Below are 21,625 nucleotides of genomic sequence, written 5' to 3' on the forward strand. Positions count from 1 at the left end.
GTTTGTTAATTCTTTTACATAATTACATTTGTACAATAAGTGATTAACATCCATATAATGATCCCCAGATGAATAATAAATTATATAAACTATGTAGTGGATTATAAATGATTAATGTGATCATGTGAAAAAATCTACAAAGTTGATTTTACTCTCCTCTTACTTGACCATGCTGGACTTTGTGGTTTAGTTAAAGGTTTTGTAGACTTGACACGAATAAGTGGTTTATATACTGGCATTGGTCTAGCTCTTATTTCTGTTTGTTTTCGAAGTTTTGCTATTTCCAATTTTTCATTTGCTTCCTTTTCTTCTTTTTCTTTTTTAATCTTCTCCTCTTGTAAAATTTTCTTTTGCTTCATCTTATCTTCTAATACACGACGTTGTTTTTCTCTTTCCTCGACATTAGTTTTAAACCCAGTACTTTTTAACTTAATTCCTTTGCTCTGATTTAAAGTACTATTATTTGTAATAGACATATTAATATTAGGTTGTCTATTTTCTTTCTCAATACATTTTTTATTTACTTCTAGTATCTCTTGTTTCTTAATTTTTAAATTTGTATTAATTTGAATATTTTTACAAGAAACAGATGCAAGTGATTTTTTTGCCTGAATTGCATCCTTTTTATTTTGACTATCTTGAATTTTCTTTTTCTCAATTTTATTTTTTATTGGATCAATAGTTTTCACTAGTTTATGTGGAGGCAATGAATGTATGTAAGCAGTACTACTTTTTTTACTTCCTTCAAATTTATTATTTTTATTTTTGTCATTAATTTCTTTGCTACTATAAGAACTCATGAGAGGTTTTTTTCCTGTATCAAATAATTTATTTGGCATTTTTTGAGGCATATTAATATCTAATAATTTTAAATTAGGGACTGATTTTGATTTAATACATTTGGATTCTGATTGATCTAGTTTTAATTGTTTTTTAATTTTATCACGATGTTCAAAACTGAAGGGTACTGGACATGTAATCTTTTTTTGTTTAGTATGTATAGGAATATCAAAAAATAGAATTTTTTCTTTTTTAATTATAATTTCTGATCCAGTATTACCTACAATTGTAGTAACCATTCTTTTTGATGCATTATTCTTTTGACAAAATAGTTTTCCTTCTTTGGAAAAAGAAGAATAAGGTTTATGAGTTTGTTTAACTGTAGTATCTGCATTTGCAACTCTAATATTTTTCTGTGTAATTTTGTTATGTGAAGTTGAAGAGTCTGCAGAGTTATTATGCACAAATTTTGTTTCTGATTGATTCTTCTCCACTTGTATAAGCTTGGATTTTTCTTTATCTTTGTGACTAAGTGTTACAACAGGTCTATTATGTGTATTTATCTTTGTAGTTGAACATTTTTGTTTCATAGAAGATTGTTGTTTTAAACCAGAAGACTTCAATTTAAAATTTTTGTTATTTAATTTTATTTTAGAACGATCATTTTTCAAGTCATTGTTTTGCTGTATGTTACATTTTAAATGATCATCAATTTTTGATGTCTTACTAAAATTTTTCATAACTTTTATCGATGAACTTGTGTCTGGTTTAAGCATATCATTGCTAAATAAAGATTCATTTTTTGTTTCTTCTTTAAGTGTATTTCTCTCAATGTCTTGCATTTGTTTATTGGTTGAAACCAATGCAGAATTATTTTCTATTTCACGAATCTTCACAGGCTTGAAGGAAGTTTTACTTTTAATTGGTATTGGCTTCTTAAATATGTTTTCTGTTGATGATACATCTATATCCTTTTTATCATTACATAAATCTTCACAAAGCTGAACATTTTGCATAGCTTCATTCAAAATATTTTCATAACTCACTTGTTTTATAACTTTATGTTTACTATTATTATACGGTGAAGGATATATTACTTTTATCGGTGTATTCTTGAGACTATCTATTTCTGTTTGTAAATTTTCAGTTGACATAGATTTTATAAAATATCTATTTTGCGATTGCACAGATTTGTTGGGTGTTTCAATAATTTCAGATATCTTCTTAGCTGATTTGGTACTTTGGTATTCTTTAGTACATAGTTTAGACTCGTAGATGTCATGATATTTATCGAAATAATCATCAGATGGTACTTGTGGACTAGATGTAAAATCTACCCATTGTGGAGCACAATAATTATCCATTGTATGAGTTGTTTATATCAAATATAGTAATTATATATCAATAAAATTACTATAATAACTGTTGTTTAAACCCTATTCCACATTGTATGTAATATCTGGAATAGAAAATGACATTACATCATCACAAATTAATAGTTTTTTTACGAATAGTAAAGAACTTAATATGCATAATAAATAAATAAGAAAAACCAAAAGTTTTTATGTAATGTTCTTATACTATATCTCATGTATTTATATGTATATATATATATATATATATATATATATATATGAATAAAAAATATTACAACTATAGATATATGAAGTAAGCGAACAAATTCTTAATAAATGTTATAAATTATTAAGTAGAATGAGCATTTTCTCTTAGTATAATTTACTTACCCAATATAAATTTCTTCATTGAAATAATGTTATATTTATTAAGCAAATGCTAATGAACTTCTAAATTAATTGAGATTATATCAAATTAATTCACGTGAAGTATGTCTTTTTGTCTTAATAAATAATATTTTTCGAACTACAAAACTATACAACATTGACCGTTACATACATTCATAAAATTCCAATTTAAAATTGAACAGATCTCACAAACATGACGTAGAAAGAACACTTCCAAATCTCTTCAACGCCATCTCGTGAGTGACATGAAACAAATATATCTTTCAAGTTTTTTATAATTAAATTCGTATACATGTAAACATTTTTTCAAAACTCTCTAATTATATTCCCTTTCGAATTTCAATCAATAAATCTAATTAATTTGTAAATAAAAAATAAATAGAATAAATGAAATAATATAGTCGTCGAAATGATAAGTCTAATGATCGAAAACAATCTAGATGTACATTTCAATTTCGTGGATTTTTCTTTCAACTAAAAAATATTCATGAAAAGAAAACCACATAAAAGACATAATATAACAAAATTATTAATATAAATTATCGTGCAAAATTGTTTACTACTCGAAGAAAAGGCTATTCAATTAGATGCTATTTACAAAAAAAAATATTTTATGTGGTTATAAATAAAAAAAAAAAGAATCTTATTCTTCCAGAAAATTTATTAAATTTTGCGTACATAAACACACATACACATACGCGCGCGCACCATTCAGCGTAACTATAGTTTAACATTTTCATATGCTTTTTTCTATTAATAATAATTCATTCAAATATAATAATAAATTGATATATGATTTGAGCTCTTAAACTCTAAAATCTATAGAAATGCATGTTAGATTGTAAAATGAACAAATTCTAAATACCATTCTGATACTCTTTTCAAATCAGATAAGAATAATTGTTATTCTTTTCTGTACCATTTTTCTCATACTTATCATAACGATCATTGTTATCATGACAGCTCTTTTATTGTTCTTTTTATTATCATTATTATCTTTTATTACTGTAATTATTATTTCTATTTTTATTCTTATAATTATGTGGTTATCATTATATGTTTTCAATTATTATAATTTTATTATCATTATCATTATCATTATCATTATTATTATTATTATTATTATTATTATTATTATTATTATTATTATTATTAATATTATTATTATTATTATTATTATTATTATTATTATTATTATCTTCATAATCATTATCATTATCATCATCATCATCATCATCATCATCATCATTATCATCATCATCATCATCATTATTATTACCCTCATCATTATTAAATGAAGAAAAGTACAGATATTAATTGTAAAATACCTTGTAACATACTAAAAATGTTCTTGCTTTTCAATTGAATAAGTTATAAGAATATATGTACTTGTTTCAAATGAGTGCTCAACAAATTTTTAAAATATCTGATAAAATATAATAATAAATTCTTCTATTTAAAACTTTGCAATTGTTAGTATAACATAGGTAATAAAAGATGCATGATATACATCATTTTACACCTATAGATTGTAGAGCATACTTGTTATTTATATAAATGAATTAATGAGAAAGAATATAATAGGTTACATCTTATTACTCATCATTCTATTGCATCTCTACTATACTCATCCCATTCAGTTGCAAAATCTCTTGCTTCTGGCGATTCCTGTTCATTACTATCCTTATCAGCAACCTCATCAGTAACTTCATCATCTCCTTCCACATGTTCCTCTTCAATAATCATAACAGATTCCTGTGATTCTTCTATTCTACTTCTATCTTCTGTACATTGTTCTTCATCATATTCAACTATTTCAGTTTGTTCTTCAACATATTGAATACCATCTTCCATCTGATGAGAATTATTCTCATCTATAAGTTCAGATCTTTCATCTTGCACTTCTTCTTCCATTACTGCCTCTTCTACTTCCTCTACAACTTCCTCAACTATTTCTTCTGGCTCCTGTGTAATCTCTATAGATTGATAATCGTTATATGCTTGTCTGTCTGTCTCATCATTATCGTGAATATACACGATCATCCCATCTTCCGTACCTTGCATTACAATTTGTTCATTTCCAGAAATATCCAATTGTTGTGGTTGTTGATGATGATCATTCTCGTCCTGTTGTTGATAATTATCGTTATTGATCAACATGATCATCTGTTGACCTTCGAATTCATGAGCATGATAGGTTGTAGTTTGTGAAATATCAGTTATTTCTGGTACTATGTATTCAGATTGATTCTCTACTTCTTGCGTTTCTGGTGATACACTATCTCCAACTCCGAGTGATGTCGCTATCCCACTTGCTACATGACTAAGAGCTTCTGCTTCCGAAGATGGTTCTAAAGAAATTGGAGGAACAGCTGCCGCCGTTTCAGAATCTCGTAGATCCTTGTGAGAACAGTCGATATGAACTTGCAAGTTCGTAACACGTACGAAAGTTTTGCTACAATGAGGACAACGATATCCTTTTTCTCTCCCTTCCACATGATTACCATGTCCAGTATTGATTTCATGTGTGGTAAGATCAGTAATATCCTTAAAAACTTGAGAACATTGTAAACACTGAATTACTTCGAAGGTCGAAGTATGATGCCGAGATGTAGGACGATGATTATGATTTATTTGGTGTCTCACAAGCAAAGTTTCGGAAAGAGCCACATATGAACATGCTTGACATTTAGGGAAACACATGCTCTTTGGTGGAGGCACATTGTGTTTTGTATAAAGATGATACATTAAAATGTTTCTTTTTGTTGCTTTATAGCCACAGTGCTCACAAACTCTTGGATCGAACTTTTCCTCATGCACATCCTGCATATGTCTTCTATACATGTAATAATTCGTGTATTCTTCATCTAAATCGCATTTATTGCATTTCCATGGTCCAGTCTCACCGCCATCTACGTTACCGTTACACTTTGAGTCATTCTCATCTCCATTACTGCTAGACATTAAATGATCAGATTTCAATACCACATAGGAAACTTTTGTTTTACAAGGAGCACTAGTTTCTGTAGACTTCGCTTCCTTCTGCATTATCTTTAAACGTATATTTTTATTATTTCTAATCAAATGCGGATATTTTTTCAATACTTCCCTGATTATTTTTGCGTGATTGTTAATAGAATCGTCTGCGTTTGTGTGACAAGATGAAGATTTCTCCAAGTTTTCTTTTTCTTCAAGATCAAATCTTACTCTTTTAGGTGTTGGTTGTGCATCTTGAGATCGCTCTGATGTATTCGATATTGTCCAATCATCATCTGAATTTACTTCTTTAGGATCTTTTTCATGTAATTGAGTATCATCTTCTTCATCTTCCGTTGAATCATTCTTGACATCTCTATCAGGAGAACATTTAAGAGAAGGTGATGAACTATCTCTTTTGTACTTTCCTGATGCTTGAACAATGGGTTTTGTATTATATGTAATATCATCAAATGAGGAAAAAACTCCAAGAGCAAAATCTTCTGCTTCAGGCAGATCAAATCGGGATGGCCCAGCAGTGATTTCCGTAGGCTTTTGTGCTGAACCTCGCAATTCATAATTTGCAGGAGGTAATTCTAATTTTCTTTTCCAAATTGGAAGCCTATGAATTTAAAAAAAAAAAAAAAGTAAATGTTTAATAAAATGTAACTATAAACAACACGATATATGTCATGTAAAAATTAATAAAATTTATATACATACTTTCTACCAGGTAATGGTTGAGCCGAAAGTGTTGATGTACTTGTAGTTACCGTTCCTTCGGTTGGCAATGTCGTGGATTTTGTAATAATTGGAACATTTGATTTTGCTGGTCTATTTGTTTGTAATGCAGTTGTATTAAATTGAGCATCAAGCAGTTTAGTTAATACTGTCATTTTCATCTTTTGTGCAGTACGATATAATGCGTGTTGTTCCGAGGTCCAGTATTCCAATTGTCCAGTGTACATAAAACTATACAAATTTTCAATTTTAATATCTTAACTTTATACACACACGCGCACACACAAAACGCTTAAAAAAATATTTTTACCTAATAATAGACTTAACACACTCATAAGGCATATCTGGTGGCATAATAATAATTCCATCAAAATTCTCATCTTTTTCTTTTAACTGACGTTCCAATTGCATAAAGTAATCTGTACATGTTGTGATAACTAAGCGATGTGCCTAAATAATAAATACATATTGAATATATTATATTAATTTATAATATTTTAATTTAATAAATTTATAATTAGTTGTATACGTGTATGATATTATTTGTAATACCTGTACAGTAATATCACTAGTTGGAAATTTGATTGTTAAATCAAGTAATTCTTCTTCAAAATAAAGCTGTTGAAGTCTCTGTAGAAAGAAAGTTCCCCAATTATCCACTTTTACTTGCTTCAATCCTCGCGAAGGGAGTGCTTTATCTCGATTAGTCGTTGCCTGCATTGTTTGATTATCTATAGACACAAATATTTTATTAATATAACAAAAATGTTGCAAATATACATTTTTTTTTTTTATGTACAAGTGTTATATCTTTTTTCCCATAAAGATCAAATTTAATTGTGATATATATATATATATATATATATATATATATATATATATATAATCATGAAATTTACAAAAGTATAAGTAGTTATACCAACACTATTCTGAAAAGTTTGTACTTAATAGCAATTCTATAAATTCTTTTTTTTAGCATTAATAATAAATTATAATTGATAATATAAAATATAGTTATTTAATACACAAAAATTTTATTACCAACACAATATCTGTTCCTTAATGCAGTTGCTGATTACTGTTATGCTCATAAATGTATTATTCTCACAGGTAAATCTCTTTTGTTTCCTTTCCTTTAAAAAATATAATACCTATAGGTATTGATACTGTTGGTTGGAATTTCATATTGTATATATTATAAGCTATTTTATTGCAAAATAGCAATATTGTTCTTATCACTCAAATATATTTAATTGAAGCTGGAAAATCCACACTGTAGTTAATTGTCCAGTTAATTTGCTTTTATACAAATTCTTGCACATTTATTTATTATTCTTCTATAAAACAAAAATTATTAAACTTATCATAAGCTTTGATACTTCACAACTCACCTTGATCAAGATTGATTATGATCTATAACTATAACCATATTACCATCCAATTATCATTCTGAATAAATACATTTCACTATTTTTTATATTTATTTAAGTTATACGAATAATGATATAAATATGTAATATGCAATCAAATTTTAACGTAGTAAACGCACGCGCGTATGATACATTGAAAAATAAAAAAAAATACGTTGGATTTTATTAAGTCATAAGCTAATATTTTATAGGACGCCGTCCGAGGCGGATCGAACGTATATACATTTTTCAAAATTTAATGAAACACTGTACTATACATACATAATGTATGTAGGCAAATTAAAAAAAACGCCGTATTTCAAAGGACACATACCTATTCAGGAATAGTTTAATATGTTTCGTTTAGCTCCATCTCTTAAAAATTTCTTTGCGACATCACCAACGTCGAGTGATGATCTCTCCCTCATAGATGGAGTTAACTGATCGCGAATATAAATCGGTGCGACCAACCTCAAAATATAAAATATCATGAATTTCGTATTTCGATTATTTAAGGCTGTTCACTACCTTTTGTTCGAAGCGTGTGACTTCAGCGACAGCTATGGACAAAATATGAATTACTATATAAACGGGGAAGGCTGTTCCTATCATGCGTCGTCTATTGTTTCATTTTATAAACTTATATATTTTACAATACAGTAAATCCTTATGATTATGTTAACTTAAATACAATAATAGTACACTATTATGTAATTTATATATTTGTACTGCATTATATAGTTATAAATACTTACAACAGATCATATGTACTTGTGTAAAATATATGTATTCTGAATTAATTTTATAATTAAAAATGTTTTATATTCTTATTAAATGTATGAATATATTTAATATTTGTACGAGAAATTAATATGAATATTATGAATATTATCTTATAATTATAATACATTGCAATAATTTATTTACAGTAACGATCAGCTTTCATTTTACTTCTTCGATCTAGTAATGCTTCATGTAAATTTCCATCTGTTTTAGCTTTTTCTAAGGCAGATCGATCTTCTTTGTTTATTCTTAATTTTTTATCTTGGAATTTTTGAAATTTACGTCTAAAAAAAGTAATTTATTATAGACTAATTAAGAATTTTTTATAAATATATTAATGACATTGTACTTACACATAGTTTACTTCTACATCAGCAAGAGAACCCACTTCTTCTTTTGGAATATCTTTATTAGGTTTATTGTCACGTTCTATTATACTTCTTATAGTAACATATTCTAATGAACCAGCTGTTTTATTTTGACAAATAACATCATCTTCATCAGTTATTGAAATGAAATTTCCAGTTGTATTACTTAATATAGCAAGTTTATCATCCTAAAAAAAAAACCTTATGATTATTAATATGTTATGTATTAGAATTGAAAATAATATCTATTTGATCCATCATTTGTCAAAGATATTACTTGAAAAATTGGTTCCCACTGTTCAATTGCACCTACTGCATCACTGCGTCCCACAACAACACCATTTTTGTCAACACCAAGATATTTACCATATCCAGATTTTAAAGCTATTAAATTATCACTTATACGAAATGCTGTTAAAATTTCTTCTGGGCAGGGACCTTCTCCATCTGAATGAGGAGCTCCAAGTGTAAAAAGCCCATTGTCAAGAGCCTTTACATAGGTTTGTTTTCCAAATTCAATAGCTACTGTACCTGTGATTTCTTTTGCACTACTTGTTTTCCACCACCCACCTATTTGAAAACAGAAGTTATGTAATATGTTTATAAATACTTATGTTTCTGATATTATTTAACAAATTAGTAATAATATTCATACAATATATGATAAACAAATAATGTATATACCATGAAGCTTAGTATCTTCATTATCAATTGTAACGTTTTCCCTGGTTTCTTCTTTCTTTAATTTCCGTTTCTTTGATCTAAGAATATATCAATTAATAAAAAAAAATCAATTTTTTCTTCATAAATAATTCTTTCTGTCAATACCTTATTTTTTCTCCCTTCAAAACAAGTTTCCCTGTTCTTACTCTATCATATTCAGACATTTTATATCAAAACAATATCTTCTTAAAATAATTCAGCAACTAAGTCTGTACATTACAAAAATTAGTAAATATTTATAATAAACATGTAATCATTCAATCGTAGTACTTTCTAACCTAACCTTTTAGAAACTAACCTCTAAAACTAGTTAAAAAAAAAAATGAAATTCCAGAATTATATTAAAGAAACGAACATGCACGAGCATGAGCGGATACTCACGAAGTTGCTGATTTGCACGAGTCTACACGAGTTGACACGAATTCGCACGAACTTGCTCAAATGTTAAGTTATACAAATTGAGATTTCCCACTCTATCTCTTCACAATTCTATTATAAATTATATGAATACTATGATTTTCAAATATGTCCGAGGTATTAGGACGAAAAGGAAGGACCATAACATTTAGTATTCCATTGAAAGATTTATATACATTAATTGTTAAATTGAAACAATAAATTTTATTAATACATGAATAAATCAGTCGAAATCAGCTAATAGAAACATAATAATAAACACAAGTGCCTTAAATCTAAATCTTCTAAATACGAAATTTGACAAAAGTTGATCTATACAAAATTAAAATAATAAATATTGTGTATAGATACTTACCTTTTTCATAAGATCTTATTCTGCAATAAAAATAGACTGATATTATACAAGATATATTACTCTTTTAATAATAATCGTTGGAACGTTATATCTTAATAATGATAATTAATTTTTGGTAACTTCATCAAGTACATGTTCTTTATGTACAAACAATATTAATGCAAATGATTAAATTTATTTGTCCGCAATAATATTATTACTATTAAAGTGATTATTGATATTATTTAAAAATTGATTGATACAAGATTGTCATAATGAATCCCTTATTTAAAATCCTTTTCTTAAATTGTTGGAGCAATATTTATTTGATAATTGGAATATGTATGGGTTTAAGTCTCAGTTTGTTTCTGATACCAGTTAATGATTTTGAAAATGAAGGAAAAATGGAATATTCATTTCAATTATCAAATGCGCATGAGGCTAATGATGAATATGAACCTAAAGTAAATATAGCTAATAAACCATTGCAAGCACGAAAGGTACCAAAAATGTTTGTACGTCCAAGATATTATTCTACAGAACTTGGAATTAGAGAAAAGCTCTTTGTGGGAATAATAACTAGTCGAATGTATTTGCATAGTAGAGATATTGCAATCAATAAGACAATTGCACATTTAGTGGACAAAGTACGTTATTTTATCTCAATACCAGAGGGTGTAAAACCTAACGTATCTCTTCCTGGTATAGTAGGTTTTACAGATACCAGAAGTATTTTAAAGCCATTTCATGTCATGAAATATATTACTGATAATTATTTAGAAGATTATGACTATTATTTTCTTATTAAAGATATTAGCTACATTAATGCAAGAAAGTTGATTAACTTTGTATCTAAAATTAGTGTGAGTCAAGATGTTCATGTGGGTATACCAACTGATATACAAACCTACTGTTCTCTAGGTAAAGTATTACTGATTTGTTTACTTTTTATATGATAAAATAATATACATATATCTAAATGAAACTATCATGATTTTCAGATTCTGGTATCCTTCTAAGTAATTCAATAATTCAAGAAATTAAAACAAATTTAGATTGGTGCGTACAAAATACATATTCAGATATAGATGATATTAATTTTGGACGTTGTATTGTGCATTCTTCATCACTTCCTTGTACAAACCAAATGCAAGGGCAGACATTCTTATCAATAAAGTTAAACTCTGCATTTAACTTTAAACGAGATTTATCAAAATTAATTCTGCAAGAAAATTTTTTAAACTCACTCACTATTCATCCTATTTATGATCATCTCAATTTCTACCGTTTTCATATGTACATAACAGTGGTAAGAATGTCATTGATAAATTAACACAACATATATTTTAATTAATATTTTGAAAAACAAAAAAATAAATGAATAAGGAGCACACTTTCTTTCAGATGAAATCCGTTGATGGCCAACAAAAGATTTTTGATTTGCGTAATGCTATTTTACAAACTAAGCATTTAGCACCAGTACATGAACATAATATATCATGGCCTATTGGCAATCGACCAGGAAACAAGCCTTTAACACGTTTTGATGTTTTACATTGGACATATTTTAATGAAACACATACTTTTTTTGAGACTGACTTTTTAAATGTACGAAAGTTAAAAGCAGATGCAAAATTTGATATAGATCATATAATAAATACAATTACTAATAAAATAATTATGGAACATGATCAAAGGCTAGTATTTAAAAAATTGATAAATGGTTATAAAAGATTTGATGCATCTAGAGGAATGGATTATATTTTTGATCTTTCCTTTATTGAAGTAACTACTGGAGAAGAATTATATAAGAGAATGGAAGTATGCAAGCCATTAGGAAAAGTTGAAGTTTTATCAGTCCCATATGTAACAGAAAATACAAGAATTAATATGATATTAGTTGTAAATACAAACAATAAAGAAGATGTGTTAACTTTTATGGAATATTATGAAGAGAATTGTATGCAAAAGAAATATAAAACTTTCCTTTTATTGGTCAGTATTACTTAAACATTTGTTAATTACTTTTTTTCGAAATTAATAAATAAACAAAATTCTAAATTTTGCAGGTCCTCTTATACAATGTTGATTCACCATCAAAAGGGCAAGCCGATATATTTTATGGTATTAAAAAATATGCTTTAATGCTTTCAGAGAAATATAAAAAGGAACAGTCAAAGGTTACATGGCATTCAATTCGTTTACCAATCATTATAAATGCTATTGAAATAGATCCTATGCTTAAAATTGCTATTACAGATTTATGTATTAAAAAATTCTCTCCTGAGAGTTTAATTCTCTTTGTTGAAACTGGTATGGATTTGAAATTAGATTATTTAAATAGGGTATGTAAACAAAATAAGAATTATATAACAATTATGGATATATATATTATATATTTTCATATATTAATTTTTTAGGTTCGTATGAATACTATAAATCAATATCAAATATTTAGTCCAATTCCATTTGTTGCATATCATCCTGACATAACATATACCGATGATAATAAACATATTGAAGTGGACGTTAATCATAATTATGGAAGATACGATGAATATAATTACAATAACATTGCGTTTTATGTTAAAGATTACATTGCAAGTATGTTTTATAAAATATCTTTCAGTATAAGCCTTAAAATAAATACCATTATTAATATTCTTCTATCGTATTTCAGTGAGAAAAGCTGTTGAAACGAGTATTTCATTAGCTCGTTCTGATAAAGACATCGCTACTCTTTTGGAGCTTTCAAAACATAATCCAATTACTTCTATATTTGACATGTTTGTATCTTTTAGTAACATACATACACTTCGTGCGGTAGAACCGGCATTGAAGATAAAATATAAAGATATACGGTGTATTAGTACTCTTAACAATGATACTTACACAATGTGTGTTAAACAAAAAAATATTCATTTGGGTCAGCGTAGTCAGCTTGCTAAGCTTATATTGGATTACAAAAATTATCAAAATTAATTTTATTATATTTAGTTGTTATCACGACTACATTTTGTGAATTAGTATATTACTTATACACTAGAAGTATATAATAATAAGATTCAAGAATATTAGTTACTTTTAGTTGATTTTCATGGTTCTTGCTTTTTTTCTTTATATTACTCAATGTTATTTTTTCTATAAGTAAAAAGATTTAATCGATATATGAAGTACTTTTCCGAAATAGTTACAGCATTGTAAAGGACATTAAATTTAAAACATGAAATTTTTACAATTATTTAAAATGATTTAAACAATTATGTTTACATCTCAAATGTATTACATTTGAAATAAGATAAAGTATTAATCTGATATATGACACATATTGATATTACCAAAGTTATAACTATATAATATTAATAATTTTTTTATTCAAAAGAATGTATTTTTTATATAAAGTTTTATTCAGAATAAATGAAATTACATAATAATAATTATGTTGTGTGTGGTAATTGTACACTCTCTTAGATATTTTTAATATTTGAAGAGATTAAGATTAATATTACAAATTGCATATTCTGAGCGTATATGCAATCAACCCAATCACTCGTACATGCGTACATGTAAACACACACGCACACATTTACTCAAATTGTACGTATAAATTGTATAAGCCGGCTTTACCCTTGATTGTTAAATGTGCCCTTCATCACAGTCGCTGATATAACTCAACATAATACGATCTTATATCATTTTTTTATTTATTTATAACATCGTATTAATTTGTAATGTCTTAATACTTATCGCGTTCTTTAAAGAAACATATCCGTGCATCATAGTTCAATTTATTTCAATAAATTTAAATTGAAAGTTTATTGGAACTAAATTATACCCGGAACACGATAATGTTTGTCTTTCCTTAAGCATTTTAGACAACATAAGAGTATATACATAAAATTAAAAAATATATATATATAATAATAATAATAATAATAATAATAATAATAATAATAATAATAATAATAATAATAATAATAATAATAATAATAATCTGATAAACAATCGCTTATTAGTTATTTATCGAGTATTTCTAAAAAGATTACTGATTTTATTAACTAAATTACAATCGTATCTAATAACCATCCATATTGCGCCGCAGATTTGCCTAGAAATCATATACCTTAATTAATATAGGATTCCCTTACATACAATATATTGATGTAATATAAAGAATAATACAAAGATATTAAAATAATATATACTAATGCTGAATAATTGCGCTTCATTTTTTTTAACTGTAAAGTCAAACTTACTAGTTCTATATTAAGGCAGTAATTATTTTTGGAACTGAATTTGTGCATGCGCTTGTACGAGATCAGGTGTACCTAACGATGATTAATTATAAATGATTTATCGGTATATGATAATGGCCATAGCATTATTATTAATTTATTTGTGTCAATATAAAAAAAGAAACAAAATATTTTTAAATTTAAAATTTAATTTTAAGGAGATTATTTACAAATTATTTGAATTTACCTGCAACAAGCATATTTGTATCTAGATTCTTTAATGTTTTATAATTTTTAAGAGGATTAATTATGATTTTTTTAAATATTTTTATGTTATTATTAGGTACACCTCCTTAGTACAAGATATGTTAGAAATGTTTGTACCGTTTATTTATACAAAGGTGGTTCAAGCAATCAAAATGGAATTAAATATTATATATTAAATATTCAATTAAAATAAAATTGCATAAAGTGATTCTTGTTTAACTAAGGTCTGTCATGAGACCTTACTCTACAACATTTTTTATATATTTTTTTGATATGTTTATTTTATTTTTAAAATGTTCAATTGTATATTAAAATAAATGATTTAAAAAAAAATGTTATTAAAAAATGATATTAATTTAATAAAATATATTTATCATATTATAAAACTATATCAAAGAATGATACAGAAATAATATTTCAATATTTTAATTATTTTTGTTATTTTCCCACATTTCTTATTCTTACTAATAAGTGATTTATTATTGTAATTTTGAACCACCAATGTATCAAATTTCTCCATTTATATAAGTGGAGTGTTTACAAATTCTATCTCAAATATATTCATAATGTACTCTTACTTGCTATTTTAAAATGTTATACAAAATCACAGTAACATACATCTATATATATATACATATAACAATATTGTGTTGCCCGAGCACCAAATTAATTTAATTAGGTTTGTGATTCTCTGCAATCTTAAGTGAATTTCAACATCTATATTATTTGATATGATAAAAACAAAATTAAAACAAATATATAAATAACATCAAAATTAATAATTAATAAAAAATCTTGTGATACTTGATTTGCAAAACTACATTATATATTGAAATTTATTAAAGCAAAATAAAAAAAAAAATATTTGTCACTATATATGTAATCTATTGAATTATTAATGCAAATCATAATGTAAGGTTGGCTTCTGCATATCAAATACTCTCGCATACTAGTAGTTTTTACAAGGTATATATAATTAAAAAATACTTCAAACCAACAACTGAACATTAACGAAATCTGATTATATGTCATAATTATTGATTGCAGATTAAAAAAGATTGCAGCAGATTTAGACATTTTAACAATCAAGGGTTCTGGTTCCTTTAATTCATAAAATGTTAAATGATGCATGTCAGACCATTATATAAGCAATATTGTTTCACAAATCGTAATCACGTGAGTAAGCATCCTTGTAATATTCTATACTATGTATTAAATATGTTGTTCTTTTTCAAAGTATATAGAAAAACTGTTTTTCTTCAAGATTAATTATGATATTCTATAAAGGAAGCTGCAAAAATTTATGTAAAGTGAATATACTCTAGGATTTTACATTTTATTCTTTCGTTGATCTGTTGAGTGAAAAAAAATTAATTTTAGCAAATGATTTAAAGGAGACAACATCGATGTCTCCTGCGTCCAGAATTACCAACTCTCATACGTTTTCTCTTTTCTTTACCTCTGTGTTCTTTATCTTTTCGTATTTCTCTTACCTAAAATGTACCAATATTTTTCATAAATACATAGTATTTTTATATATACAATTATAAGTTTATAATTCTATGACACATTAATAACCTATAATATCTTACTCAAAGATTTTAAAGATGCATAATAATTAACTCACCAGAGTATAAAAAGCATCATCTACACCCATTCTAGTTTTTGCAGAAGTTTCAACAAATGGCACTCCATATTGACGTGCAACTTCTCTTGCTTGTGTCATATTCACTGCCCAAGATTGTTGAAGATCGCATTTATTACCAACTAATACCATTGGTACTTCTTCTGCATCTTTTACTCTTTTTATTTGTTCTCTATATGTGCCTATATCCTTTAATGACAAAAATAACATGACTAATAACATTTGTATGTCATAATCAATATCTTATATTATGATTTTTGTCGTTATATATAGATATAATGTGAAGTATACATACTTCGAAGCTCTTAGCAGAATTAACAGCAAATACTAATAAAAACCCTTCTCCAGTCCTCATATATTGATCTCTCATTGCACTATATTCTTCTTGACCAGCTGTGTCTAATATATCTAAAAGGCACGTTTCTCCATCAATAACAACCTGTTTAAAAAAAAAATTTATAAGTAATAAAATATATTACCATAAAATTATATTACCAGTTGAACATATAATTAAGTCATAGATTTGTATGCATTAATTAACTTAAATTTACCTGTTTTCTATAAGAATCTTCTATGGTGGGATCATATTCATCTACAAAGTGATTTTGTATTAGTTGAATAGTTAATGCAGATTTTCCAACACCTCCAGCTCCTACTACAACGAGCTTATATTCCGTCATAATACCAGTTCTTGTCTTAACGTAAACTGGTACATCCAATGGAAAACTTTAGATGCTTCTTAAAATACCTATGAAATATAAAAACGATATATAAATATTATATTCCATTTTATCAGTATAAACTAATTTTAATTTAATTCTCATCAATATTACTTCTTCCATAAAGGTGGAATATTTATAAGTTTAATTAAATTTTTATTAAGATTATATACAAGTGGAAAATAAATTATTTATTAGTGTGTAAAATGATTTATTATTTTTTTTTAACATTCTTAAAGTCAGACGATTGTAAATAATAAATAATATTACTTGAAATGGAAGAATATAAACAAATGATTAAAAAGACATAAGCTAATATATATATATATAAAGTGCCAAAATGGAACTATTATAAGGAACTAACACAATAAAAAAATAATTTACTGAAATATTACAATTTACTAGCCAATAGTAATTTAAAGCAGTCAGGGTGCGATAAGTACATACGATAAAAAAATAAAATTACTGTATAAAATATTTTTTATTTCACGTACACTCACCAAATTTATGAAATTTTATCCTAATACCAATTAAATGATCTCGTTTATTATTTATACGCTAATTATTATTAGTTTATTGTTATTTATCATGGGCAAGTACCGTACTCCCATTTAACAGAGTAAGATGCCATAAGATGTTATGCAGCCACGCCAACGTACTTAACTATTTGCAGAGGAAAGACCAGATATATTGTTACGTCCCGGCAGATCATGGTTTGGAAATCTCTGTGTAAGAAAATAGAGTTCTCTATCGGTAAAATCAATCTCGCTCTTAACTGAATGTCAAATAAACGATTTTACCTTGAGAACGTCTTCTTCCAAAGATTGTAATTATATCGTATACACTCTGTTTCTTCTTTACTTTTTCTATGTTTTAAATTTGTTATGTAGTAAAATAATGTAAACAATTATTTCAGAATTATTTATCCGATTTGTTTTATTTAAAAAATATACATTTAGATGTCTAGACACTATTATTTTTATATTTGGACGACAAAAGATAATAGATAATGGAAAGATAATAGAATTTAAAATTTATATTATTAGGTATTACAAAGAGTAAACAGGTTTATTTTATAATTACATTCGCATTTCGTATAAAACAATTTATTATCACTCTTTCATGTAAACAAAAATTAATATCATATTTAACCTAAAGCACAGTCTGACACCCAGAAATGGAAAAAGTATTGATACTTTATCAATACTTAGTTATGAAAAGAAATAAGGACAAGTTTCCTTAATTTTTTATACCTTTACGCAATGGTACAAAGTATACGTGACACAACCTATCATTATTTTTCAGTTCTTCCTAATTTCTTCCTTTCTAAACAAGTATACGATATTAAAGATCCTATGATCACTTTTTCATACATTGTATTCTTTTTTATAATATTTAAAAAGAGATAACTTACTCTTTAATTTCTATGACTAATGTCCTTTGTCATAATTATGATAGTAAATGAATGAATTATACAAAAGAATTTCATTTCATTTTTTGAAGCTGAGGTGATTTTCAAAATGCATTAAACAATTAATTAAAAATTGTAAAAGAATTACAACTCTTCGTTTCTAGCTTTAACGGCTTTACCCTTACGGTCGTAACCTTTAAGTTCATTAGTAGAATGCTTAGCAATATATTTAATAAGATCTTCTAATTCTCTGCCACCTTCGTATTTAACAGGTTTGTCTTTAAAGTCTTTTGGTGCCCAGAAAAGTGTTGGGAATCCTCTAACTTCGTATGGCGATGGAACGTCATTAGCTGTGGCATCAAACTTCACAATTTCAACATCTTCATTAGCCAATTTGTCTCCTAATTCATCATAAACAGGCGCAAGCTTTTTACAATGACCACACCAAGGAGCATAAAATTCAATTAATGTATCTTTGCCATTATTTGTAACAATTTCATCAAAGTTCTTTGCTACCGCAACTTTCACATTGCCATCATTATCTTCAGGAACTGGTTCAGATTTCAGATATGGTTCTAATTCACCAGCTTCTAATGCCTTCACGAACTTTTCAAAGTTTTCAACAGAAAATTCTTCTTTAAGAACAAATTTCTGATTTTGTGCATCTCTTGCCAGAACAACTGGTTTATCACCTTTTACAAAGTCAATGCCAAAGTCATTCAATTCATGTTGGAAATCATCTTTGGAAGAAATGGCAAAATTAAAGCCAGTAAAATCTTTTGCAACCTTTAGAATTCTATTACGCCAATAATTGGTACCCTTTGGATTTTTTACATAATCTACATTATAGTAAGCAACAATTAACGGATTTTTAAATTCTGCTGCATTATCGCGATTACGAACGCCCACAATTCCAAAGCTGTAAAAATAACATTTGTATAATATATTCTGTATATCCGATACTTTCAAACAGTATATTTCAAAGATACGTAAAAAAGACAATAAACTTATTATTTCTGTGCGATAAAGATACATAAAAAGAATAATAAACTTACTAGTTCTGTGTGATAAAGTTATAGACATCACCAAAGGAATCACGATCTTCATATTTAATACTATCTGGTTCAAATTTGTTATGAAGTAATTTTGGCCGATATAAAACAATATTGTTCCTGAAATAAAATAAAATATATATTAATAATAAGAATAAATAATATTGAAATTAATTCATAATCATTACTGAAATATCTTGTACTTACATCAAACCTTCTTTTTCTAATAATTCTTTTGCAGACGTATGAGCAAATCTAACCTTTTCTCTGAGTTTCTTTGAGACATCATGGAATGCAACTGATAATGATGAATCATCATATTTAAAGTAACCTATGACACCTACTTCATTAGAATCTAAGAATGCCTTTTGACAATCTTCGCTAACTAATTCTTTTGATGCTGGACCAACTTGTGCCTATACAAATTTTTAAGTCAGATAAAAATTTATTGAAAAATACATTTTTAATATTAGCTTATAGTGAATACAATTCATAAATACCTTCATATATTTAACAATGCCAGGCGCTTCTCTAGGTCCATTGTAATCTCCAACCAAATCCCCATTTGCAAAAATTTTTAATGTTGGATATCCACTGACAGAATGCTTATTACATGTTTCTTTCCCACTTTCTGTACAATCAACTTTAGCAAATGTAATTGGAGGATCATTACCTATAAGAAGTTCAGCAGCTTTTGCATATTCAGGTTTTAAACGTTTACAATGTCCACACCTAAAACAAAACATATTATAGTTTGCCATAAAAGAAAAAAATAATTAATTTTACTTTTACTCCATTAAAAAAAAAAAAAAAAGAAAGTATAAAAAAGAAAAAAGAATTAAAAATAAAAACAAAAATAAAATAAAAGAAATAAAATTAAAAAACATACATTGAAAAATAGATGAATGGACTGATGAAATAATTAAAATGTAATTTATTCCATTTATTTCGTACGAGAGAGATAAATATTGTTTGTATATTTTAAAATATGAAACTGTGATAAATAACATAAATAGACAAAGAAACATTAAAGAAATATGTTGTATTAAAAGATTTAATTAACATAAAAAAAAGAATACCAATAGTTTTATTATAAATTGGAATAATTAGTAAACTATAGAATAATACAATGCGTTGCCGCTAAGTATATAAAAACGATGATCAAGAACTGTCTAACCGGTATTCGGCGAGTGTAAAAATTGACATTTGTGTAAGTTCATTATTTTATTGTACATTTTCTTCTAATATAAAAAACGAACGAACTTAACATACTTCATTTTCCTATGACTCACATTAAAAACTATAGAAACGAGTAAAAAAATTTTTTTTTCTTACCATGGTGCGTAAAACATGACAAGTGCATTTTCATGACGCTTAAGTTCATCCGTGAAATCATCGTCAGTTAATTCAAGAACATCACTTTCGGAAGCATAAACGTTTAGGAATAATAAACTAACGAAAACGAAAATTTTAGGTAGCATCGTGAAATTATCCGAGCTCCTTTGTAACTGCACCCAACGCATCTAACTATCGGAGAACTACTGCTTAATGAAGACGTGGCTACGCTAAAAAGTAGCCACCGAAGCACGAGACCCGGCGCAGTGCTGTCGTTCGTTGATTGGTCCAACATTTCTTCCATCTCTGTTGTATTTATCGGAGATGAACATGAATATATAGACTGTACATATAGGAAAATATATATGACTTTGTATGCAATTCTGTAAGCACCTTTAAGTGAAAAGATTGTGAATGGGTAACTAATCATCATGGTGAAATCACATGAAATTAATGACGCAATAATTTTCATATAACATTATTCTAATGAATTATACTTTTGCATTATGTATTTACAAAAGAAACATTTTGAACATATTTTCATTTCTAAAAGAAAAATGAAAATGATATGATATTTGATGATAGAAATATTATATTATAGAAATATTCTGATAAATTAATTTTATACAAATAAGTCGAATTTAAATCTGTTCGAATTGAAAATAAT

General features: G+C 26.6%; 6 protein-coding genes across 14 annotated transcripts; 1 reads left to right on the plus strand and 5 right to left on the minus strand.

Annotated features, from left to right (window-relative positions):
• Nucleotides 1-134: 134 nt before the first annotated feature.
• Nucleotides 135-2,836, minus strand: LOC118439760 (uncharacterized). The gene is made up of 2 exons (XM_035861805.2): nt 2,526-2,836; nt 135-2,239 (listed from the first exon to the last, which is right to left on the minus strand). Exon 2 carries the CDS (start codon nt 2,142-2,144, stop codon nt 135-137), a length of 2,010 nt encoding a protein of 669 aa, XP_035717698.2. The 5' UTR covers nt 2,145-2,239; nt 2,526-2,836.
• A 337-nt stretch (nt 2,837-3,173) lies between these two features.
• Nucleotides 3,174-8,155, minus strand: Cp190 (centrosome-associated zinc finger protein CP190). Of its 6 annotated transcripts, none has more exons than XM_035861563.2 (6): nt 8,004-8,155; nt 7,302-7,597; nt 6,813-6,991; nt 6,571-6,710; nt 6,243-6,491; nt 3,174-6,141 (listed from the first exon to the last, which is right to left on the minus strand). In XM_035861563.2, exons 3-6 carry the CDS (start codon nt 6,978-6,980, stop codon nt 4,146-4,148), a joined length of 2,553 nt encoding a protein of 850 aa, XP_035717456.1. In that variant the 5' UTR covers nt 6,981-6,991; nt 7,302-7,597; nt 8,004-8,155; the 3' UTR covers nt 3,174-4,145. The 6 variants fall into 6 exon arrangements, with proteins under 6 accessions (XP_035717456.1, XP_035717459.1, XP_085521163.1 ...); XM_035861566.2 differs by having other exon boundaries at nt 7,302-7,393; nt 8,004-8,140; XM_085665037.1 differs by having other exon boundaries at nt 7,302-7,519; nt 8,004-8,021.
• A 261-nt stretch (nt 8,156-8,416) lies between these two features.
• Nucleotides 8,417-9,859, minus strand: FRG1 (FSHD region gene 1). The gene is made up of 5 exons (XM_035861580.2): nt 9,649-9,859; nt 9,505-9,581; nt 9,098-9,390; nt 8,806-9,008; nt 8,417-8,736 (listed from the first exon to the last, which is right to left on the minus strand). The coding sequence occupies exons 1-5, from the start codon at nt 9,705-9,707 to the stop codon at nt 8,589-8,591; spliced, it is 780 nt and encodes a 259-aa protein (XP_035717473.1). The 5' UTR covers nt 9,708-9,859; the 3' UTR covers nt 8,417-8,588.
• Nucleotides 9,860-9,968: 109 nt separating this feature from the next.
• On the plus strand, nt 9,969-13,544 carry Chpf (Chondroitin polymerizing factor). Its single transcript, XM_035861569.2, has 6 exons — nt 9,969-11,215; nt 11,296-11,603; nt 11,699-12,289; nt 12,364-12,639; nt 12,715-12,898; nt 12,975-13,544. The coding sequence occupies exons 1-6, from the start codon at nt 10,570-10,572 to the stop codon at nt 13,274-13,276; spliced, it is 2,307 nt and encodes a 768-aa protein (XP_035717462.2). The 5' UTR covers nt 9,969-10,569; the 3' UTR covers nt 13,277-13,544.
• A 205-nt stretch (nt 13,545-13,749) lies between these two features.
• On the minus strand, nt 13,750-18,005 carry Ras85D (ras-like protein 1). 4 transcript variants are annotated; one of them, XM_035861582.2, is made up of 5 exons: nt 17,661-18,005; nt 16,993-17,189; nt 16,737-16,880; nt 16,424-16,630; nt 13,750-16,289 (listed from the first exon to the last, which is right to left on the minus strand). In XM_035861582.2, the coding sequence occupies exons 2-5, from the start codon at nt 17,119-17,121 to the stop codon at nt 16,185-16,187; spliced, it is 585 nt and encodes a 194-aa protein (XP_035717475.1). In that variant the 5' UTR covers nt 17,122-17,189; nt 17,661-18,005; the 3' UTR covers nt 13,750-16,184. The 4 variants fall into 4 exon arrangements, with proteins under 4 accessions (XP_035717475.1, XP_035717476.1, XP_035717478.1 ...); XM_035861583.2 differs by having other exon boundaries at nt 17,655-18,005; XM_035861585.2 differs by lacking the exon at nt 17,661-18,005 and adding an exon at nt 17,431-17,490.
• Nucleotides 18,006-18,157: 152 nt separating this feature from the next.
• ERp60 (disulfide-isomerase A3) lies at nt 18,158-21,209 on the minus strand. Its single transcript, XM_035861570.2, has 5 exons — nt 20,959-21,209; nt 20,124-20,355; nt 19,831-20,039; nt 19,627-19,743; nt 18,158-19,490 (listed from the first exon to the last, which is right to left on the minus strand). The coding sequence occupies exons 1-5, from the start codon at nt 21,144-21,146 to the stop codon at nt 18,716-18,718; spliced, it is 1,521 nt and encodes a 506-aa protein (XP_035717463.1). The 5' UTR covers nt 21,147-21,209; the 3' UTR covers nt 18,158-18,715.
• Between the last annotated feature and the right edge of the window lie 416 nt (nt 21,210-21,625).

Source organism: Vespa mandarinia, chromosome 2 (assembly GCF_050613455.1).
Source record: "Vespa mandarinia isolate Hongniang chromosome 2, ASM5061345v1, whole genome shotgun sequence".
Lineage (NCBI taxonomy): Eukaryota > Metazoa > Arthropoda > Insecta > Hymenoptera > Vespidae > Vespa > Vespa mandarinia.

What these genes read in the sequence shown, in the direction of transcription:
- LOC118439760 (XM_035861805.2), bottom strand. Translation starts at nt 2,144, where the DNA reads ATGGATAATTATTGTGCTCCACAATGGGTAGATTTTACATCTAGTCCA.
- Cp190 (XM_035861563.2), bottom strand. Translation starts at nt 6,980, where the DNA reads ATGCAGGCAACGACTAATCGAGATAAAGCACTCCCTTCGCGAGGATTG. An exon ending in TGTGTTAAGTCTATTATTAG is followed by an intron (nt 6,492 to 6,570) that starts GTAAAAATATTT and finishes AAATTTGTATAG; the next exon opens with TTTTATGTACACTGGACAAT. An exon ending in CAACCATTACCTGGTAGAAA is followed by an intron (nt 6,142 to 6,242) that starts GTATGTATATAA and finishes TTAAATTCATAG; the next exon opens with GCTTCCAATTTGGAAAAGAA.
- FRG1 (XM_035861580.2), bottom strand. Translation starts at nt 9,707, where the DNA reads ATGTCTGAATATGATAGAGTAAGAACAGGGAAACTTGTTTTGAAGGGA. An exon ending in TTGAAGGGAGAAAAAATAAG is followed by an intron (nt 9,582 to 9,648) that starts GTATTGACAGAA and finishes ATATATTCTTAG; the next exon opens with ATCAAAGAAACGGAAATTAA. An exon ending in AGTGGGAACCAATTTTTCAA is followed by an intron (nt 9,009 to 9,097) that starts GTAATATCTTTG and finishes TTTTTTTTTTAG; the next exon opens with GATGATAAACTTGCTATATT.
- Chpf (XM_035861569.2), top strand. Translation starts at nt 10,570, where the DNA reads ATGAATCCCTTATTTAAAATCCTTTTCTTAAATTGTTGGAGCAATATT. An exon ending in TTCATATGTACATAACAGTG is followed by an intron (nt 11,604 to 11,698) that starts GTAAGAATGTCA and finishes ACTTTCTTTCAG; the next exon opens with ATGAAATCCGTTGATGGCCA. An exon ending in ATAAAACTTTCCTTTTATTG is followed by an intron (nt 12,290 to 12,363) that starts GTCAGTATTACT and finishes TAAATTTTGCAG; the next exon opens with GTCCTCTTATACAATGTTGA.
- Ras85D (XM_035861582.2), bottom strand. Translation starts at nt 17,121, where the DNA reads ATGACGGAATATAAGCTCGTTGTAGTAGGAGCTGGAGGTGTTGGAAAA. An exon ending in AAGATTCTTATAGAAAACAG is followed by an intron (nt 16,881 to 16,992) that starts GTAAATTTAAGT and finishes TTTTTTAAACAG; the next exon opens with GTTGTTATTGATGGAGAAAC. An exon ending in ATGATGCTTTTTATACTCTG is followed by an intron (nt 16,290 to 16,423) that starts GTGAGTTAATTA and finishes GGTACATTTTAG; the next exon opens with GTAAGAGAAATACGAAAAGA.
- ERp60 (XM_035861570.2), bottom strand. Translation starts at nt 21,146, where the DNA reads ATGCGTTGGGTGCAGTTACAAAGGAGCTCGGATAATTTCACGATGCTA. An exon ending in GTCATGTTTTACGCACCATG is followed by an intron (nt 20,356 to 20,958) that starts GTAAGAAAAAAA and finishes GTTTTGTTTTAG; the next exon opens with GTGTGGACATTGTAAACGTT. An exon ending in TTAGAAAAAGAAGGTTTGAT is followed by an intron (nt 19,744 to 19,830) that starts GTAAGTACAAGA and finishes ATTTTATTTCAG; the next exon opens with GAACAATATTGTTTTATATC.